Source organism: Phoenix dactylifera, unplaced genomic scaffold (assembly GCF_009389715.1).
Source record: "Phoenix dactylifera cultivar Barhee BC4 unplaced genomic scaffold, palm_55x_up_171113_PBpolish2nd_filt_p 000261F, whole genome shotgun sequence".
Classification (NCBI taxonomy): Eukaryota; Viridiplantae; Streptophyta; class Magnoliopsida; order Arecales; family Arecaceae; genus Phoenix; species Phoenix dactylifera.
The window spans coordinates 522,101-541,828 of NW_024067752.1; the positions used below are offsets into that span (position 1 = coordinate 522,101).

Below are 19,728 nucleotides of genomic sequence, written 5' to 3' on the forward strand. Positions count from 1 at the left end.
CATACACTTTTCTCTATTTTTTGTAAATTTTCCATACACTAATTTTTGCATCCTGCTAAACTTCTCTCTATACATATCACAATTTATTTCATTTTAACAAACCATTTAAGTAAAGAAAAATTGATCCAAATATATTTATTTCATTTTATTTTTATAACTCATCTAAGCAAGAACTATGCATCTAAGCATTATTTCATCCTATTTCATTTTCATAACTCATCTAGCAAAGAAAACCTACCCAAAATATATTTTATTATTTTATTCAAAAACTTGTTCAAACAGAAAAAAATATAAACAATTATTATTTGAGATTTGAGTAATCCATCCAAGCAAGAAAAAAATCATCTAAATAAGAAATATTTTATTCATTATTTTAGATGCAGCTTATGCATCATCTAGTTAAATAATTGCAATCATAGATAAATATGTGATCGAATAGTACTAATAAACTTTAAAAAGAGCTAACTATATTTAGATAATAGTAGTTTCCATTATTTTTTGGCCAAAATTCCCGAAGCCACACAAAATCGACCAAAACAGATAGAAAGTAACCAAGATTGATCAAACACAAAAGTTTCAACCAGTTCCAAATTAATCTTTGGCTGGAATAAACCAGATTCAGCCAAAAAAGAGGTCAATTCTTGCTCTTTATCATGCCAATAAATCAATAACATAGGCCACATGAAATAATATATCACGCACAAAACTAGCTAATCCTACAAATACAAACCTTCAATCGGAACCCAAACAAAATCAAGCCAGGCTCAACATGCAAACTTCTTGGTGTAGAAATTTGGAAATTTAGAATCCAAGAAAGCATCCAAATTAATCCCAATCCACAAAATGATCTAAAAAGAATACAGTGCTAAAGTGGCACAAAGAATCACAACCAGAATTCAGAAAGAAATGAAACCTTAGGAGCAATCTCCTCATATTCAAGGCTATCTTTTGTTGAACAAAGTGGGCACAAAAAACATGTAAGTTAGAACCTCTTTCTGAAATTTGGAATAAAAAAAAAGTCCAGGAACTCATGCAACTGACCTACGGTACATACTTCCCACTCTCAAGGCATGACTTACAATATATACTTCCCACATTCACTTACCACTTTCGAGGCATGAGTTAACTTGTTTTGATATAACATCCATAAGATCAGCATTCCAATGTTTTGACTTCTTTAATACAATTTTATATTTACATTCAAATAGAACAAACCCTGTTAAAAAAAAATTATACGACTGGGAGTGATCGAGCAAGTTTGATTATGGTTGATCATAACTGAGCATTTCATTATCATGGTTCTAAATTGTAAACCTTTTGTTACACCTATTTCCAGAACAACAAGTCAATTTAAGGAACTCACATCCGAAAATTTTTCACGGCTTTCAACTTATGTAACCAGTTGTTTTCATTCAAGAGCTTGCTTGCGCAACTTTTGGGAGGCAAACTCAACAAAAAAAAAATGAAAGAATAAGGAGCCTGTGCCTACTGGAGTCTGGAGACATCATTAAATAAGATTAAAAAAAGAAAGATATGAACTATGTCTACTGAAGACATCATTAAATAAGATTAAAAAAAGAAAGAAACGAACTATGTATCACCTTTCTCTCAGCACAGCCAGTAAATATGGACATAAGTTGGTTGCATAGAAATGAAATTTACTAGATTGTACGCTACCCATACAAAAAAAAAAAAAAAAAAACCTGAACACTTAAGCCACTAATCTTCATAGTTAAGATTAGAAGGTTCAATCAAACAAGGTCTAACAAGCATAAAACAAACAAAGGAAACCAAAGCCATCACAACTAGGATGAACAATTTGAAACATCAAACACGACCCACAAAATTTAAGCTTCAACCATCGACATCCTGCTCAAACGATCTACTAAATTGTTCGTGTTTGGAAAGCTTCAACCATCGACATCCTGCTCAAACGATCTACTAAATTGTTCGTGTTTGGATCAAGATAAAATTCCATTCCGAAAATCCTGTCTGGTTATATCTAACTCAAACCAACCAGTTACCTTCATTAAAGAACAAATGCCCAAACAAGTTCTCAGCAAATCAACTTAAGACCACAAGTTTGACAATTCAACACTGAAGAAAATAAGAAAAAAGTTACAGCATTAAAAAAAAGGGCATATATAGCTATACAACATTGAAGACAGCCTTATATGAAATTTCATGCAACAACCATGAACATCTAAAAGAATGTCGGATATAAGCTCCATATAATGCACCATAGTTAAGAGTGAATCTCTAGTCTCATGATGCATGAAGTAGTCCTTTAGACTACAATACGCATTATCCCAACATAGAGTGAATAATGAGTACATAAAGTGCAAAAATTAGAAGCTACATTGGAGATGATGCTAAGGCAACACAAGGACATTATCACAAAGCAACTGGCAATCCATCATTTAATTGAATTCGTCCATCACTGATGTTACGCTATTGAACAATGTAAGGCCTGAAAATAAATTTTGGAGCACCTATTGCTTTTACTCCAGCTCAGCCTCAAGATGATGTCCCTTTTTCAAGAACTCATCAAGAAGTACCATGAACAAGTCTCCTGAAATGAAACAACAAGGGGAAAAAAAATTAATCTTCACACCTGCAATCAATTCTTACGTGCAAGACCAGCTCTCAAGTTCTACCATTTTTCTCTCGAAACAATCACTAAAATTACTACAGACATCACAGAAAGAGATCATGGATCATTAAAACAACTACAGACACCAATATACCAGCAGGCAGGCAAAGTTACCGCACCATCCTATTAGTTTCTATCATCAGAAGAATAATATGAAATTTTTTTACAATAAGCATCCCATTTTATCATTATTTTTCTCAACACCCATAGCACAATTATTTGGAAAATATTATTATAGAAAAATTGAAATCTTGGACACAGTAAAAAGAAGAGATTAGAAATCGCGATAACCACCATTAATTCAGTCAGTCATTTTCAATAACACGGTCAACGAGTGCAGCTACCACAACGTACATACAAATTACAAACACAACAGCTGAGTCCATCCATCCATCCATCCATTCATTCTAAGAACCCCACAGCAGCAATTAGAGAGAAAAGAAAAAGAAACAGCGAACAACAACAAGAACAGGTTTAGAGCTCTCATCAGCGGTCGACCTCCCCTGAGACTGATTGATTCAAGTCAGGCCTCGTCGTTCGCCGCCACGGGCTTGGGCTTCGGGGGCCGGCCTCGGCCCCTCTTCGCCGGAGCGCCATCGGAAGCCGGAGCCGCCGCGGCGGAGACGGCAGGCCGGGCTTTCTTGGGCGGGCGGCCGCGGGCCCTGGGGAGGCCTTTGTTGACCTTGGCGACCGCGGCAGCGAGGGGGTCCTTGGGCTTGGGGGGCCGGCCGCGGGGGCGGGGAGGGGGGAGGACGGCGTCCGGGGGGACGACGGGCTTGGGCTTGGGGGGCCGGCCGCGGCCCCGCTTGGGGGGCGCTTCGGGCCCAGGCTTCAAGTAGTTGTTCTTGACGAGGAGGAGCTCGCCGCTCTCCTTCATCCGGGCCAGGTGGGCCGTCAGCAGCGACGAGTGCGACTGCGGCAGCTCCCCGTACGACGACTCGATGTACTTCGATATCGCCGACTTGTTCGACCCCTCCTTCTCGTTCAAAGCCTCGATCGCTGCAAGTATCATCTACAGTCCACACCCAACCGATCAACCAAAAACTCCCAAAAAAATCCAAATTTTTTTCCAGACTAACTAAGGATTAACAGAATGAAACATTCACACCTAAGATTTCGAGAATATTTTTTGTTTTTTATGTTTCTTTGAGTGTGTAGGGACGTACCTCAGGATAAGGAGGGAGATTGGGAGGCTTGCAAACTTCCTCGGTAGCCATGGTGGGCGAGCGCAGAGGGTACGCTCTGGGGTTGGGGTGTCTACTAAAAAGAAAAGAAAAAGGGTTTGGAAGAAGGAAAAGAGTGTAATAATAATTTAAAAAAATAAAAGCCAAAAAAAAAAAGGGAGAGAGAGAGAGAGGAAGGAGACGATAAGAGAAGGGGAAGGAAGGGAGGGGAGCGCTTGTTCAGGGGTGGGGATGGACGGATGAGATGTGGGGAGGAGGTCGAGATCGGAGCGTGCTGAGTGGTGGAGGAGACATGACACGGATCGCCGAAGTGGATGGGATGAGCAGTTGCCATTCGTTTTGTTTTCTCTTTGTCGACCCTTATCATTGCTGGTATGTTATTATTATAATAACTTGGTAAACAAATGCCACCGAACTTTAAGGGATTAACTTCAAATGCCACCAGCGTCTTACAAAGCGCCGACTTACCCAGACCAGTTTTTTTTTTTTTTTTTTGATTTATACAATTTTAGTAGGAACATAAAAAAAATTAAAATGCAGTACCTCCAGAAACGCTTTAGAGAGCTCCTTCTTTCCGACCCATAAAGCATCTTCTGATTGGCTACATATGAGGCTATCCAGTCCGAAGTCCTATTAGCCTTTCTATATATATATATATATATATGTAGATTGGACAACCACGCCACCACTAGACCCAGCTAGGCCAATATATTCAGTTAATTTGCAGCACTTTTTCTAAAATATTATTCAACAATATAAATAATGTCGATTATACGCCCGGTCCAATACTGGAATGAAAATTTTGAGGATGAAAAAATACTTATTATATTGGTGATCAATGAAAAGCATGCTAAAGTGTAAGTGCTAGTTATTATCACTATTTGCATGGCAAACTATTAGACATGGTGATTTAAATGATAATTGTCATGATGCTTGTTCACGGCCATCATACTATTGAGTATTGACAATTAATAAATAGTATTATTATTTATTGCTATTCGTATGGTAAAATATTGAAATATCCCCCCTCAAACAAGCAAGTGGAAGTGGGGAGTGATAGCATAATTATTTATAACTCAGGTGGCAATATGGGCATTAAATATGGCCCTTGGTAGCTTGTAGCTGTACTAAAGTACGTCATCTTTCAAAATTCAAATTCGAATCGAACGAGTGGCCAATTGGCTGGTTTTGCTTTGGCTGGCGATCACCTCACCTCCGTTTACTCTTTTATTTATTTCCGTGTTCGAGTCGAGGCTTCTCTTCCGGGTTCTTTTTATTTATTTATTTATTTTAATTAGGGCTCCCACCCAATAGGTATGAATATAGCTCATAAAATCAAAAAAAAAGAAGAGAATATATAAGAAACGAGACTGGGATCGAAAAGAGCTCCAGACTCTTAGGGCTCGTTTGGTTCGCGGGAAGCATTTTGCTTCCTAGGAATATGATTCCTGGGAAACAAATTCCTAGGAAGAGGATGCCTAGGAAAGTACTTTTGGCATGTTTGGTTGACCATGGGAAAGTGACAAATTTCCAAGGTGCTTATGTTTGGTTGGCCATCTACTTTCCTAGGAAAGTTATATATAATTCCTATTATGCCCTTAATAAAAATTAAGTTTTTAATGCCTCTTTAATGCTTCTTTAATGCTGAAGGGACTTTTTGGGAAAAAGTAAAAATGGAGTGATTCCCGCCTCATGGGAAAGTAACTTTCCCATGTTTCTCATGGGAAAGACTTTCCCATGAAATGTGGGAATCACATTCCCATGGGAATACTACTTTCCCTTCTCTCTCCTTTGAAAACTCCAACCAAACAAGAGGCATCTCATTACTTTTCCGTTGACCACACTTTCCCCCCTTCTTTTCCCGCGAACCAAACGAGCCCTTAGGATCGAGTTTGAGGCAGTTTCTCACCCCAGCACCGGGCTATTAGAGAACTCAAGCTAGGCTTACCTATGCTTAGGTTTGGGCCAGCCCGAACATCGAGCTCACATTTTTGCCCTTTTTTTTTTTTGCTAAAATCGGAAGTATCATAACAAACGTCTATGAATACAGCCAAGAGAATCAAAATACAAAACATCGTGAAGAGCACTAGGTAACTCTGCCTCACCCACCTATTGGTGTCCCTCCGAATGGTCGGCAACAAAGGAATCCACCCAATCGGCCGCCCCATTATCCTTCTGGTAGACATGCTTTGCGTGAATCGAGCTCACATTTTTGCTTTGGCCCAATCTCAAAGTGCCCATCCCAGACCCGCCCATCAAGCCCAAAATCCTCTTCCAACTACGTACTATTATCTTAGCCAAACAATATAATTGGTTTATTAACTGTACCATAATTATTATTTTATTATAATATATGATTAGTTAATATAATTGATATATAATATATAGTCGAGCTATTTTTCAATTTTTTCAGGGTTGGCCTGATTTTTAAATCGTGTCTACCTTTCGGTCCAGACCCGTCCCAGGGTGTTCAGGCCCAAGCCCACTAAATCTCGAGCTGGGCTGGCCAGACCGTGCTTTTCTCCAGGGACTTTGTTCTTCAATCATTGTTCACCAAAATAGGACAAAATCTAGCTTCAAAGTATGAGGATGGGCCTTGTCTCTGGGCCAGTTGATGTAAGACGTCAGGATAAGCATGCGGAAACAAGAAGGCTGTTAAGCTTCGGCTACTGAAGCGTTGGATTAAGGATGCATGGGAGTAAAAAACAACTTGATATACAAATAAAAAACTTGAATAAAATTTTTAATAATGCAAAACTAAAACAATAATTTTATATTCTAACAATAATTATGGAAACAAAGAAAATAAAAAAATAGCTGAAAACTAGTTCAAAATATGCTCTACCCCCCACCCAATTTTTTTTTATAAAAAAGATAAAGTCTTTTCCTTCCCTTTTTTTTAATGAAAACAAATGACACTGTGGATTATAAACACCAGGCGTTTCCTCGGGCTGCAGCTGTGTACAGGTGGCGGCTTTCGAAGAGAACATGTGGCACATCCAATGGCGGTAACACGTAGCCGGCCCGCACACCGCATGGCAGGGTGCTCATCAGGCCCATCGAATGTTTAAACAAAAAAATATTTTTTGTTTGATTGAAGTTCTTAAATGAGAGAGATAAAAAAATAAGATTCTTATAAAAATAAAATTTTTATATTTTTTAGAAAAAAACTTAGGGGTTGGGTCAAACTGAATTATGAGTAATTCTAACCCAATCCAATATAATTTCTTATTCAGGTCCTAATGTTGGATCTAGACCTAACCCAATAAAAAATCGAATCGGATTCAATGGCCACAATTTTTAACCCATCGGGTCATTCGAGTCGGGTCGGGTCCATGTACAACTTGATCCCAACATCAAAAATTCGGATTTGGGTCGTGTCCGATTCGAGTCCAAGTAGGGATATAAGCCAGTACTCTAAGCACCAGCTAGGTGGCCGGGCCTGGACCCTTACGGCCCACAGGCCCAAATGGTTTAGCGGGTTTGGGCGGATCGGGTCGTAGGATTGGAAATCCAAAACTGTCCAAATTTAAAACGGAACGAGTCGATTCGGGTTCAAATTCAGAAAGCCCAAATCTTGTCATAAAAATGGAGCGGCCCAATTTTAGAATCCAACCCGGCCCTACTACTTTTAAACTGGTCGAATCGGGTCTAATCGGGTCGGGTTAAGTCGGGTCATGGGCCAATCCGACTTATTTGCAGCCTTACCTATGACGAACATAGAAAAGCTATTTTTTTCACAGGTTGGAATTGGAATTTTTTTTAAAAAAACTATCATTAAGCTATCAAAATTCATAGACAAGCTTTTTTTTTTTTTTTTTTTTAATCGAGGGACACAATAGATAGGTGATGTAATTTTTCTACAAAAGTAGATGTTAAGCCTAACAAAAGCCGTTCTAAAATATGTCACTTTTTTTTTTTTGCCAAAACTATTTTTAAAACATTATTTTTTTCAAAAATTAATTGATTAAAAAATATTTTGATGTACTAACTCTGTATTTCTGTCCCTGCATCCATCATATTTATTATTTGGTATCAACTATCAAGACAACGCAAGGTTCAAGCTGAAGCAGATATACGCCTTTCTTTTCTCTCATACAAACTGCGTGACATGACATATAGAATAGTACAATACCTGAAAAAGACAGTCAAAATAGAAGCACATTTTGCATTAAAGTGGCAATGTCTTTAGTATAATTTATTTCATACAGATTGATCATTCATATGGCAGTGAAGTCACATACACCCTTTGGAATTCCTTAATTTCTTCTAGAACCTGTATGAATTAAACTACTCCAAGTATTACGTAACTTAAACAAATGAAGTACGATACTACCATGCATGCAATAAGAAAGGTATATCGAAATAACTTGCATCACAACTTCTACTATTTATTGGACGAAATCATTGCAATCGAAGCCTCTCCCTACCCCACACCGCATCATCATTCACCAACCACACCACAATCCACTCCATTCCATAATTAAATCTAATCCAAACCTTATTGTAGAGGGCAGGGCGGAGGTAAATTTCTAGTGTTGCAGGTCCCTCTCCGCCACTTGCACCGGGTATTGGTCGATGCAGTCGGCCCACGCCTCCTCCTCCTCCCTCCCCACCGACCGGCGGCAGCGCCAAACAGCGCTGTTGCACTTGAACCCACTCCCCAGCCCGATCTGCCACACCCTGTCTCCTTTCCTCATCCTCCCCTTCGCCTCCACGTAGCCGAGCTCGTACCACGGCGAGCTCGACGAGGTGTTCCCGAATCGGTGCAGCGTCATCCTCGACGCCTCCGTCTGCTCCTCGCTCAGCCTGAGTTTCGTCCCCATGTCCAGGATCACCGCCTTCCCCCCAGCATGTATGCAGAAGTGATCGAAGGCCTTCCTGAAGTCCGGCACGTACGGCCGCCACTTCGGGTTGGCGAACCGCCGCCCGAGCGTGTTAAGGAAGAACAGAACCTGTTCGGAGAGCGGCAGCACGAGCGGACCGAGCGCCGCGATGTTGGCCTTCAATGCGGCCCCGGCGATCGCCGTGAGATCCCTGGACAGCGACACCCCGATCTTCTTCTCGGCGTCCTCCTCCTGGTAGACGCACCGGTATGCCCGGTCGTCGGCTCCATGGTGCGTGCGCACCACGTGGAGGAGCTCATACTTTGCCTTCCGTTTCTCCTGGCGCTTGTTGGAGAGAAGCACGGCCGCGCCGCCCATGCGGAAGAGGCAGTTGGCCAACAGCATCGACCGCCGGTTCCCGGTGTACCATTGCTCGGTGATGATCTCCGTCGTCACGACGAGCGCGTTGGAGTTGGCGTGTACCAGCAGCTCGTCGCGTGCAAGATCGATCGAGATGATCCCCGCGCTGCATCCCATGCCGGAGAGGTTGAAGCTCCGGATGTTGCCTCGCATCTTGTACTTGTTCACGATCATCGCCGAGAGGGAGGGGGTCGGCGAGAAGAGGCTGCAGTTCACGACGAGTATGTCAATATCTCTGGGCTTGACCTTGGTCTTCCGGAAGAGCGAATCGACGACGGAGAAGAGGACCAGCTCGGACTCCTCCCTCGACTTGGCCATGGTGGGGGTAAAGGGGATGACATGGTGGGCTGGGGGGAGGGAGGTATCTTCGCCGAGACCCGACCGCTCGAGGATCTTGCGTTGGAACTCGATGCTCGAGGGCTCGAAGACCTCGTTCTTCGTCGAGTGATTCATGAACTTGGAGAAGGGGAACCGGCATGATGCCGGTGGCTTGTAGCATGCGAAGTCTACGAGATATATGGGGCGGGGCCTTGACATGAAGTATACGGTAGCCAAGACGATGAAGGCAAGCCAGAAGAAGAGAAGATAGAAGGCATCAAAGGCCTGGAATGAAGTCCAGAGCTTTTGAACCTCGTCAGGACCAAGACCAAGCACCTCGATGAGGGCGGCCATAAGACTAGACACGAGTGAAATAGCAAGGAAATTATTGAACAAGCAGTGGCAGCAAAGCTTGAAGTACTCGGCTATGGACATGGCTGTGGTGGTGGTTGGTGCAAATAGCTAGATGAAAGAAGGTCTAAGAGTTCCTTAGCTAGTAACTGGCGAGGGAATGCGAGTAGAAGGAGTGAAGGATTTAAAGGCTTAATTTCTTCTTAAACAAGCCATAAGCTGGCGGCCGAATATCTTACGAGTTGATTGTTTAATTTGGTTAGGTCTCCTGTAATCCCGGTCTTGCAAACCGACAAACGTGTGGCTCCAAGCAAGCTAAGCGGGTTGGCTCTGGGATAACCCGCGTATGAGGAATTGGACTTTTTAAAGGGGGAGCAGGTCGGACAGCAACATACTGCGAGTTGGTCCTATTTACATGTGCATGCCTTTGGTGAAAGGTCATTTGCTTGACCCGGTCATCTCCAGCAAATCGCAACGTACATTCTTTTAATAAGGAATAGCTTTCATAAGCATGAGTAAACACATTGAGTTCTTTGCAGCTTCACAAATCATATACGGCGAGAAGATTAATCACGAAACTGGCCCGTCACCAGCACCAAGCCAAGGCCTTCGTACTCTTGGAGCAATCCTATACCTAGCCACACCTATATTATTTTAAGGCCTCGTCTGGAATCCGGACGGTCTAATCGAGAATAAGATAGTCAAACATGGTAGTGTTTAGCTTATGCCAAGTTTAGTGTATGTAAATCTTATTTGCTGTTTAGAAAAATAGAAGATTATCCTATATAATAATTGCAGTTATCCTGCATGCTTGAGTGTTTGGCTGCAGACAAGAAATAATAGAATACCGTTTGCAGGTTATTTAGGTGTAAGAATGGCATTTTTGGAAATTGGACAAGTGTATCTATCCTTCCAGTCTCCATTATTCTAAAATCATTGAATGGGTGAATGTATTTGGCTAATTTTGCAAGATGATAAATTATTTTAAAATTATTAATTATAGTTAAAATATAGCAATATATCAAATTATATTATTTAATTTTGAGTAATATCTATATAGCGGATTAAAATATGAGATAAACTATGCTTCTTTCTAGATGAGAGAGTACCTACTCTTCTCTAGAAATCAATAATAGGGCATCTAGATTGGAGTTTTATACTGCTAATGATGACCTTTACCACCAAAAATGATTAAAAATCAAAAATCACATATTTTGCTAGTCTCTAATCTACACATGCTAAAATACATGATAAAATATTTAAATTGAAAATCTATCTTATTGGTCATAATCTACGCATGCTAAAATGTGCATGCGTAGATTGACAATAAATAGATTTTAATTCTTAGATCATAATGAAATATGGTTTCATATCATTTAGCCCATTCATTTCTGCATCCACTTGATACATAGAATAGAGATCACCAAAATACGTGACTTTTGGTTTATAGGAACTTCTAATGATATATATAACAATAAATATATGGATCTTGAATTTGAATGTCCTATTCATAATTCTCAAATTGAAAGATTATATACCCTCTCCTTTTGAGAGAAGCATAGTTCATGTCATATAATGCTAAAACATGTTATAAAACATCTTTGACAAAGGATGACATACTACTATTATAATTTATTGTAATAGACGATGAATTGTTTTTACTATTACCTTAATGATGCCTGTTGGGGGGAAAAGCAGATCGCCCCAAAAACGCATGAACACATCGCCGGCACGTGACGAAAGCGCCCAACCTGAGGGTGTCCAACCTGGAGGCGCCTGACCTGAGGGCGTCCGACTTGGGGGCGTCCGACCTGGCGCCCGACCTGGAGGCGTCTGATTTGAGGGCGTCTGACTTGGGGGCGTTCGACCTGGCGTCCGACCTGGAGGCGTCCAACTTCAAGATGCCCAACTGGAAGCTCGACCTCAGGGCCCTCGACCTGGCGCCCGACCAGGCGCTCAACTCCGAGACGCCCGACCTGAGCACCCGACCTCAGCATCCTCGACCTCGGAAGTCCGATCTCGCTATCCACCTGCAGCGGTCACATCCTTCTGCAGCTCGATCAAGGACCATGCCCTGCTACTGCTGTCAACAATTAATGCGCATGGCCTCTGCTGATCTCCGGCTTACTCAACAATCAATGCGCGTGCTATCTACGGATCTCAAGCCCTCCACGGCAAGCAGCTGACCCGTTCGGCTACATCCGATCAGCCACGACGACTCATTGGCTCCGGTCTGATCTCCTACGGCAATGCATTAATTCACACGATCGTGCATTAATTCTTACGACATGCTCAATCATGACGGTAATCCGTTCGCCCCGTCACATCACAGGTAATCTTGTACCTCTCTATAAAAGAAAAACTCCTCCATCTTAGAAAGGGTTGGACTCTGAAACTCCGAGATATATTTTCTCTCCCTCCATACACTTGCCCCCTCTGACTTAAGCATCGGAGGGCCGGCGCCGGAAACCCCCGGCCACCGGCTTTTTGCAGGTCCCCTGGAGGACGCCGCTCGCCGACGGACCGCCACCCGCCGTCTCATGCCAGAGCTCTTCCTTCTCAGCCACTGGTCGCCCCTGGGTCCAATTTCCAGCAACAGTTGGCGCTAGAGGAAGGGCCCGAGTTGCGGCCATGAAATTAAGAAGCAAAGGAGCCTCCAACGTCTCCCGACGTCCCCCACCAAGCTCTGGACACTCTGTTCAGAACTCACCGCCAAGACCTCCGGCGGACCCAGTCCCCAAGTCCAGCCGGAACAGTTCAACATTCTGGTGCAACAAGTTCAAGCCTTGGCCACGGGGTCCAAGGCTTGCAATGTGTGGAGCCCTTGCCACCTCCGCAAGTCCAGGTCCAATCAGTACTCCCCCCAGACAGACTGGCACCCGAAGGCCAAAACCTCCATGACTCCTCGAGGGCCAACAACGAGGAACGATGCTGCTGCCAAGGTTCAACCCGAGCGTCTCCCTGGAGAGAGCCGCCAGGGAGGGGCCTAGGCAATGGGCCGTAGCTATCGGAAGCTGAGTCAGCCCGGGATAGCTCGCACTAGAGTAGACTACCGTGGCGATCCCTCAGGGTGGGGAACTCGACAGAAAAATCGAGAAGCTCGAGCGCCAGATTAAGGCGCTCCACAGAAAGAAGGCAAGGTGCGAGGGTGACTTTGAGTTTACCACTAAGTTCCCCTTTTTTCGCCAGATCGAGAATGAGCCAGTCCCACCGATGTTCAAAATGCCCCAAGTGGAGCCCTACAATGGAATTACCGACCCTCTCGACCATTTGGAGAGTTACTGAGCCCTCATGGCATTGCAAGGGTCCTCGGAGGCTGTGCTCTGCAAGGCCTTCCTAGCGACTCTTCGGAGAATGGCCCGGCTCTGGTTCTCTGGACTGAAGCCGAGCACAGTATCCTCTTTTGAGCAGCTCGGCAGGCAGTTCGCCTCCAACTTCGTTGCCAGCCGATGTCAGCGGCAGACGTCGGACTCCCTCCTTGACATCAAGCAAAAGGAGAGAGAGAGAGTCTCTCAAAGACTACCTCGACTGTTTCACCGCTGCAACCTGAGAGATCCGCGAGCTCGACCAGTCGATAGCCATGTCAGTACTTAAGACTGGGGCTCGATCCTACAGGTTCTTCTTCTCTATTAAGAAGAGCTTCCCCGCCGACTTCACGGAGATGTTGGTCCAAGCTCGGAAGTATGCGAAGGCCGAAGAGGCTATCGCCTCCAGGCGGGGCGCGACCGAGCAGACCTCATTCTCACCAGCTCGGATGGGCTCTACGTTTCGAGTTCCCCGCCTCGAACAATGTGGCAGAATACGGGACGCTCATTGCCGGGCTCAAACTGGCAAAGGAGCTGAAAGTGGAGGACCTAAAGGTCTTCAGTGACTTCCAACTAGTCGTGAGCCAGATTTTGAAAGACTTCGAAGCCAGAGAGTCATCGATGCAGAGATATCTTCAAAAGGTGCGAGACCTCACGTCCACCTTGGGCTCCTTCAACATCCAGCATATTTCCAGAATAGAGAACCTAAGGGCAGACCAACTGTCGAAGTTGGCGACTTTCCGCATGAGCGAGCTCCTAAAGACGACGGTACTCGAATACCTCCAAACACCCAGCATTGAGGAGCCCGAGCCAACCCTTTGCATCGAGGCCGAGCCGAGTTGGATGGACGAACTCATCAACTATCTGCAGAATGAAATCCTCCCTGATGACGAGTTCGAGGTCCGCCGAATCAGGCGTCAAGCCTCTCGGTACATGTTATATGAAGGCAAGCTCTACCGCAGGTCGTTCACCTCTCCCCTCCTCAGATGCCTCCGCCCGTCAGAGGCAGATTATACTATGCGAGAGGTTCATGAAGGGATCTGCGAGAACCATTTGGGAGGCCGAGCATTGGCCCACAAAATCCTACGCCAGGGATACTACTGGCTCACACTTCAGAAGGATGCAACGGACTTCGTTCGAAGGTGCGATCGGTGTCAGCGGAATGCCAACATTCAACGCCGACCTTCGGCTCCGCTGACCTCGATCGTTGCCCCCTGGCCATTTGCCCAATGAGAAATTGACATCCTGGGACCATTCCCCCTGGCCACCGGATAGAGGAAATTTTTGGTTGTCTCCATCGATTACTTCACCAAATGGGTCGAAGCCGAACCAGTGGCCCGAATTTTCGAGAAGAAGATGTGGAATTTTGTCTGAAAGTCAATAATCTATAGATTTGGACTCCCCCGCATCCTTATATCTGACAACGGCCGTCAGTTTGACAACGCCCATTTCAGAAAATTCTGTTCCGAGCTCGGCATCGACCACCGTTTCACCTCGGTCATCCATCCACAGATAAATGGAGAAACCGAGGTGACGAATCACACCATTCTGCAAAAGCTCAAGGCTAGGCTCGACCGATCCAAGGGGCAATGGGTCGAAGACCTATATAATGTTCTCTGGGCTTACAGGACCACGTTCCGACTGCCCACCGGCGAGACCCCCTTCAATCTGGCGTATGGAATAGAAGCTGTCATCTCCTTGAAAATCGGACTCCCCTCACCAAGGGTAGAGCACTACGATGCAAGCTCCAACTCTTCTCAGCTCAGGAACAATTTGGACCTCGTTGAAGAGGCAAGGAAAGCCGCGCAAGTTCGCATGGCGAGGTACCAATAGAAGACGGCACAATACTACAATTCCAGAGTAAAGGCCAAGTTTTTCAAAGTTGGAGATCTCGTCCTCAGGAGAACTGAAGTTTCTCAGCCTACTGAGCAGGGGAAGCTTGCCCCAAATTGGGAAGGACCCTACCGGATCGTGCGAGTCCAGCGGCCCGGAGCATACAAGTTGGAGTCTCTCGAAGGGACCCTCATTCCACGAGCTGGAATTCCGAAAACCTTCGGATGTATTACCAGTAAAGCCCCCAGAGGTCCTCAATGATTGGAAACACAACTCTCGCCCCCTTCTTATGATAATTCGTTTACAGCTCACCCTTAATTATTCCATGCTCTTCCTGATATTGGGACGCTTGTGAACTTCAGGAAAACTGTCATGCCCCAGCCAAGTCTAGAACACCTCGCCACATCAACATCAAGCTCGATCTCGATCTCCCTCAAAGACCCCGACCAAGATCGGGATGCCCCGTTGTTCGACAGTGAGCCCAAGCTCCCTCGACCTTGAAAAGCGTCACCAGGTCGACAGCGAGCCCAAGCTCCCTCGACCTCGTGCTCGATCCTCCGATTGAGATCGAAATGCCCCGCCGAGTCGACAGTGAGCCCAAGCTCTCTCGACCTCGTGCTCGATTCCCCGACTAAGGTCGGGATGCCCCGATTGAGTCGACAGTAAGCCCAAGCTCCCTCGGCCTCGGAAAGACATTCAACAACGGGGTAGTATCTATGCGGACCCCCAAGGCCTTCAACGATGGGGTAGTACCTACGCGGACCTCCGAGACCTTCAACGATGGGGTAGTACCTACGCGGACGGCCGCAGCGCACGACAACGGGGTAGTACCCATGCGGACCCCCACAGCGCGCGACGATGACGATGGAGTAGTACCTACGTGGACCCCCCGTAGTGCACGACCTAGGGGTAGTACCTACGCGGACCCCCTGGTGTGCAGGCACGCCCAAAACGGACTACAGGGCAAAGAGCACCGCTGAAAGCCAACTTCAGAGCGGAGTCTCTTACCTCAACATGAGATGCCCGATTCCGATGGTGCGAGAGGTATATCCGACCCAGGGGTAGTACCTACGCGGACCCCCTGGTGTGCAGGCACGCCCAGAACGGACTACAGGCCAAAGAGCACCGCTAAAAGCCAACTTCAGAGTGGAGTCGCTTACCTCAACATGAGATGCCCGACTCCGATGGTGCGAGAGGTATATCTGACCCAAGGGTAGGACCTATGCGGACCCCCTGGTGTGCAGGCGCGCCCAAAACGGATTACAAGCCAAAGAGCACTACTGAAAGCCAACTTCAGAGCGAGATCGCTTACCTCAACATGAGATGCCCGACTCCGATGCTGCGAGAGGTATATCCCACCCAGCACCTACATCATTGTGCTTACCTGTTTATATTATAGGACGATCAACGAAACTCCGACTAAGACCGGGATGCTCTCCTGAATTGATCACGAGCCGAGGTTCCCTCGACCTCGCACGTAATCTCCTGATCGAGTGCGAGAAGCTCCTCACTGTCAATCTCCGGCTCAATCTTGCTCCGGACCCCCTGGACGAGGGCTTTGCCGAGTCCGAACGTCGACTCAAGCCGAGACAGCCTGTAACGGCGACCTCGAGCTCCGCCCGATGATGCTCTAGCCAAGCTCCGAGGTGCCAAGCCATTCACCATAAGACCTAATCCTACCTGCTGGTGCGCCAACCAAGTTCGAGATCGAAAGCATGGAAGCTCCAACGATATTCCGACCTCGACCTATGTTATCTTCGGAGTCCGAGCTCAAAGCTTCGGCAATCTGGAAGCCGAGCCCAAGAACTTGGCGAAATTTTTTCAGAAGATAAGCCTAAAGGCCTAGTGGAACTTCTTCGGAGTTCGAGCTCAAAGCTTCGGCAATCTGGAAGCCGAGCCCAAGGACTTCGCGAAATTTTTCTAGAAGACAAACCTAAAGGCCTAGCGGGACTTCTTCAGAGCCCAAGCTCAAAGACTTAGCGAGTTTTCCTAAAGTCTAAGCCTAAAGCCTCAACATGATCCTGTTTAGAGATAAGCCTAACAACTTGGCGAATTCTACCGAAATCTAAGTCTAGAGACTTAGCCAAGCTTGAAGACTTGAAGAAATTCACCAAAGAGGAATCCAACCCAATCAGCCAAAAACAGAAGCAGGCACAAGTTTGGAAAAAGAAAACTTTTCATTGATGAAGGCCCGAAGGCCAAGTACAAAATTGAGGTTCGACCGTATATAAAGGCCGACCTCACTTACAAAAAAAGACAAAGAAAGAAAAAAGAAAGGCTAAGTCCTAGGGGGCGGCAGCTGCATCGGCCTCGACTTCAGGGTCGTCCACAATGATCACTCGGGGGTCCTTGGCAGGAATTAGCTCGGGACCTTCCGGGGCGGCCTCAGACGGGGCTTCACCAGTAGCCTCGGAAACGCCCCCGGCAACTTCCCCAGGGGGAGTCTCTTGAGCCGCTTGCTCGGCCGCGCCAACTTCGGCTTCGACTATCTCCTGCTCGGCCTGGAGGATTGTGGGAATGTCGAGCTCGCTCTCCGCACCGACCCCCATTCTTGGCCGAATGCTAGTAAGGTTGATCTGAGGGCAGAACCGCTGCATCTGCCTCCGAAAGTTCTCGAAGCCCCGGAGGAATCCGTCCACAGTCTCCTCCTCCAACATATCGCGGAACTCCTCCGATTCCTTGAAGAGTTCCACCGCGTTCTGGGCCTGCTCCAGCGCCCTCTTCTCTCGGGTTTCAAGCTGCTCGACCTTCAGACAGAGAACCCCGCCTTTATATTTGTGGCCGGCGGCCTTGGTGCGGGCCTCGGCTAGATGCGCCTTGGAGGCGCGCAACTCCGACCTCGCCAGAGTATGCGAGGCTCTCTCCTCCTCGAGCTGGTCGACCGCTGATCGCCGCTCGACCTCGGCAGCCTCCATCCGCGTGATGGCCTCCGCCCGCGCGGCCTCATAGTCGGCGAACCTCTTCTCGGCCACCTCCAGCTGCCTTTGGAATCTCCGAGCCTCATTCTGGCATCCCGAAGCTATGAATACCAGCGTGTTGATCTCATGGAGATGTTGCAAGAAAAACAACAATAAGTGAAAGTGGGGAAAATGCCAATAACCAAAGCAAAAATGAGAAGGCGACTTAGCCGGACAGCGTTGTAGTAGGTCTGATCGACAAGATCCCCGACGTCGATGGCTTCGAACTCGGCCCGATCGGCCGGGAGCAACACGCGGCGAAATACTGCGTGCGCGACGTCGCTATCTCGGAGGGCCGAACTGTCCTCATGAATCGGGGACTCCGGGTCACTAGACCCCCTCCCGGAGCGATCTTCGGCCCCTGACGAACTCGGCCTGTCCGAGCTCGAAACTCCGGGGCCTCGAGCGTCGCAGACGAACGACTGGCCGACCTGGCCGCTGAGAAATGGGGGCGAGGCAAGCAGGGGGCGTCGAACCCGTCACCCACCTAGAACCCGAGCTCGCCTGCTCGGTAGCCGGGCCTCTACCCGAATGAATCCGGAAGTTCCGGCCTCAGAGCCCCTCGCCTTGGCGGGAGCAGAAGTTGAGGCCGACCTGGCCTTCTTCCTAGGCTCGGGAAGAGCCTCGCCAGCCTCGGCCGCCCTCCTCTTCAATCGGGCGAAAAGCGCGGTATTGCTAGTCACCATGTTGGGAATGTCTGGAAAGAAGAAAAAATCTCTAAGTATCAGATCAGAGAAAGAAAGAAATGAATAAGACAAAATGAAGAAGGAGCAGCGCGACTACTTTTACCCCCGGGGCACGCCGAGCTCAAGCCGACGTTCACCAGAGCCTCCTCGCTCAGGAGGCTGGTCAGAAGGATATCTCCTCCGAGGCTATGTAGAGCATCAAGAGCCCTCTGCTCGTCCGCCAAAAGCTGGGTGAGCCGGTTGAGGGCCTTCAGCCGGGGATGCCCCTATCTCGGGTCAAATCCCCATGAAAGCTCGGAGGAAATGCAGAAAAACTTTCCCTTCCACTCATGAATAGAGGAAGGGGCACCTCAGAAGAGTGACATATCGCCCCAAAAGGCGAAGTAAAGCCACTCTCTGTTCGCCGGGTTCGACTTTAGCAAGAAGCACCGGCGAAAGACGTTCACCAAGGTCGGTATCCCATGCGCAAGGCAAAGGGATAGGAACCCGATGATGGTCCTCCACGAGTTTGGAGCGAGTTGTGCTGGGACGAGCTGGTACTCTACCAGCAACTCGTTCACGAACTCGTGAAGAGGAAACCGCAGGCCGGCCTAGAGTGTCTCGACGTACACTCCGATCCGACATGGAGGAGGTCTCGTCACCCGGTCCTCCGACCCCGCGAGCTCGAGACGAAATTCAGGCCGGAAGAAAAATCGAAAATGGACCAACTCCAGTTCCTGTTCGGTCAGGGTAGACTCGACCTCACCAGGACCACGACCCATCCTAGAAAAGGAAAAATGAAGGAGAAAACAAGGAATAAAGGAAAAGAATAAGAAGAAGAAAGGTCCCCCGAGCCAATATGGGAAGATAACCTACTGTGGAGTCAACAATTAATACGCATGGCCTCTACTGATCTCCGGCTCACTCAACAATTAATGCGCATGGCCTCCACTGATCTCCGGCTCACTCAACAATTAATGCGCGTGCTATCTACGGATCTCAAGCCCTCCACGGCAAGTAGCTGACCCACTCGGCTACGTCCGATCAGCCACGACGACTCATTAGCTCCGGCCTGATCTCCTACGACAATGCATTAATTCACACGATCGTGCATTAATTCATACGATATGCTCAATTATGACGGTAACCCGTTTGTCCCGTCACATTACAGGTAATCCTGTACCCCTCTATAAAAGAAAAACTCCTCCATCTTAGA

The 19,728-nt window shown here is 46.8% G+C and overlaps 2 protein-coding genes across 3 annotated transcripts; both read right to left on the bottom strand.

The window, feature by feature from the left end:
- Nucleotides 1-2,204: 2,204 nt before the first annotated feature.
- LOC103715045 (HMG-Y-related protein A-like) lies at nt 2,205-4,155 on the bottom strand. Of its 2 annotated transcripts, XM_039117702.1 has the most exons (3): nt 3,820-4,155; nt 3,152-3,665; nt 2,205-2,572 (listed from the first exon to the last, which is right to left on the bottom strand). In XM_039117702.1, the coding sequence occupies exons 1-2, from the start codon at nt 3,868-3,870 to the stop codon at nt 3,177-3,179; spliced, it is 540 nt and encodes a 179-aa protein (XP_038973630.1). In that variant the 5' UTR covers nt 3,871-4,155; the 3' UTR covers nt 2,205-2,572; nt 3,152-3,176. The 2 variants fall into 2 exon arrangements, with proteins under 2 accessions (XP_038973630.1, XP_008800773.2); XM_008802551.4 differs by lacking the exon at nt 2,205-2,572 and having other exon boundaries at nt 2,915-3,665.
- A 3,825-nt stretch (nt 4,156-7,980) lies between these two features.
- On the bottom strand, nt 7,981-10,037 carry LOC103715044 (3-ketoacyl-CoA synthase 6-like). The gene has a single exon (XM_008802550.4). It carries the CDS (start codon nt 9,834-9,836, stop codon nt 8,370-8,372), a length of 1,467 nt encoding a protein of 488 aa, XP_008800772.2. The 5' UTR covers nt 9,837-10,037; the 3' UTR covers nt 7,981-8,369.
- Nucleotides 10,038-19,728: the final 9,691 nt, after the last annotated feature.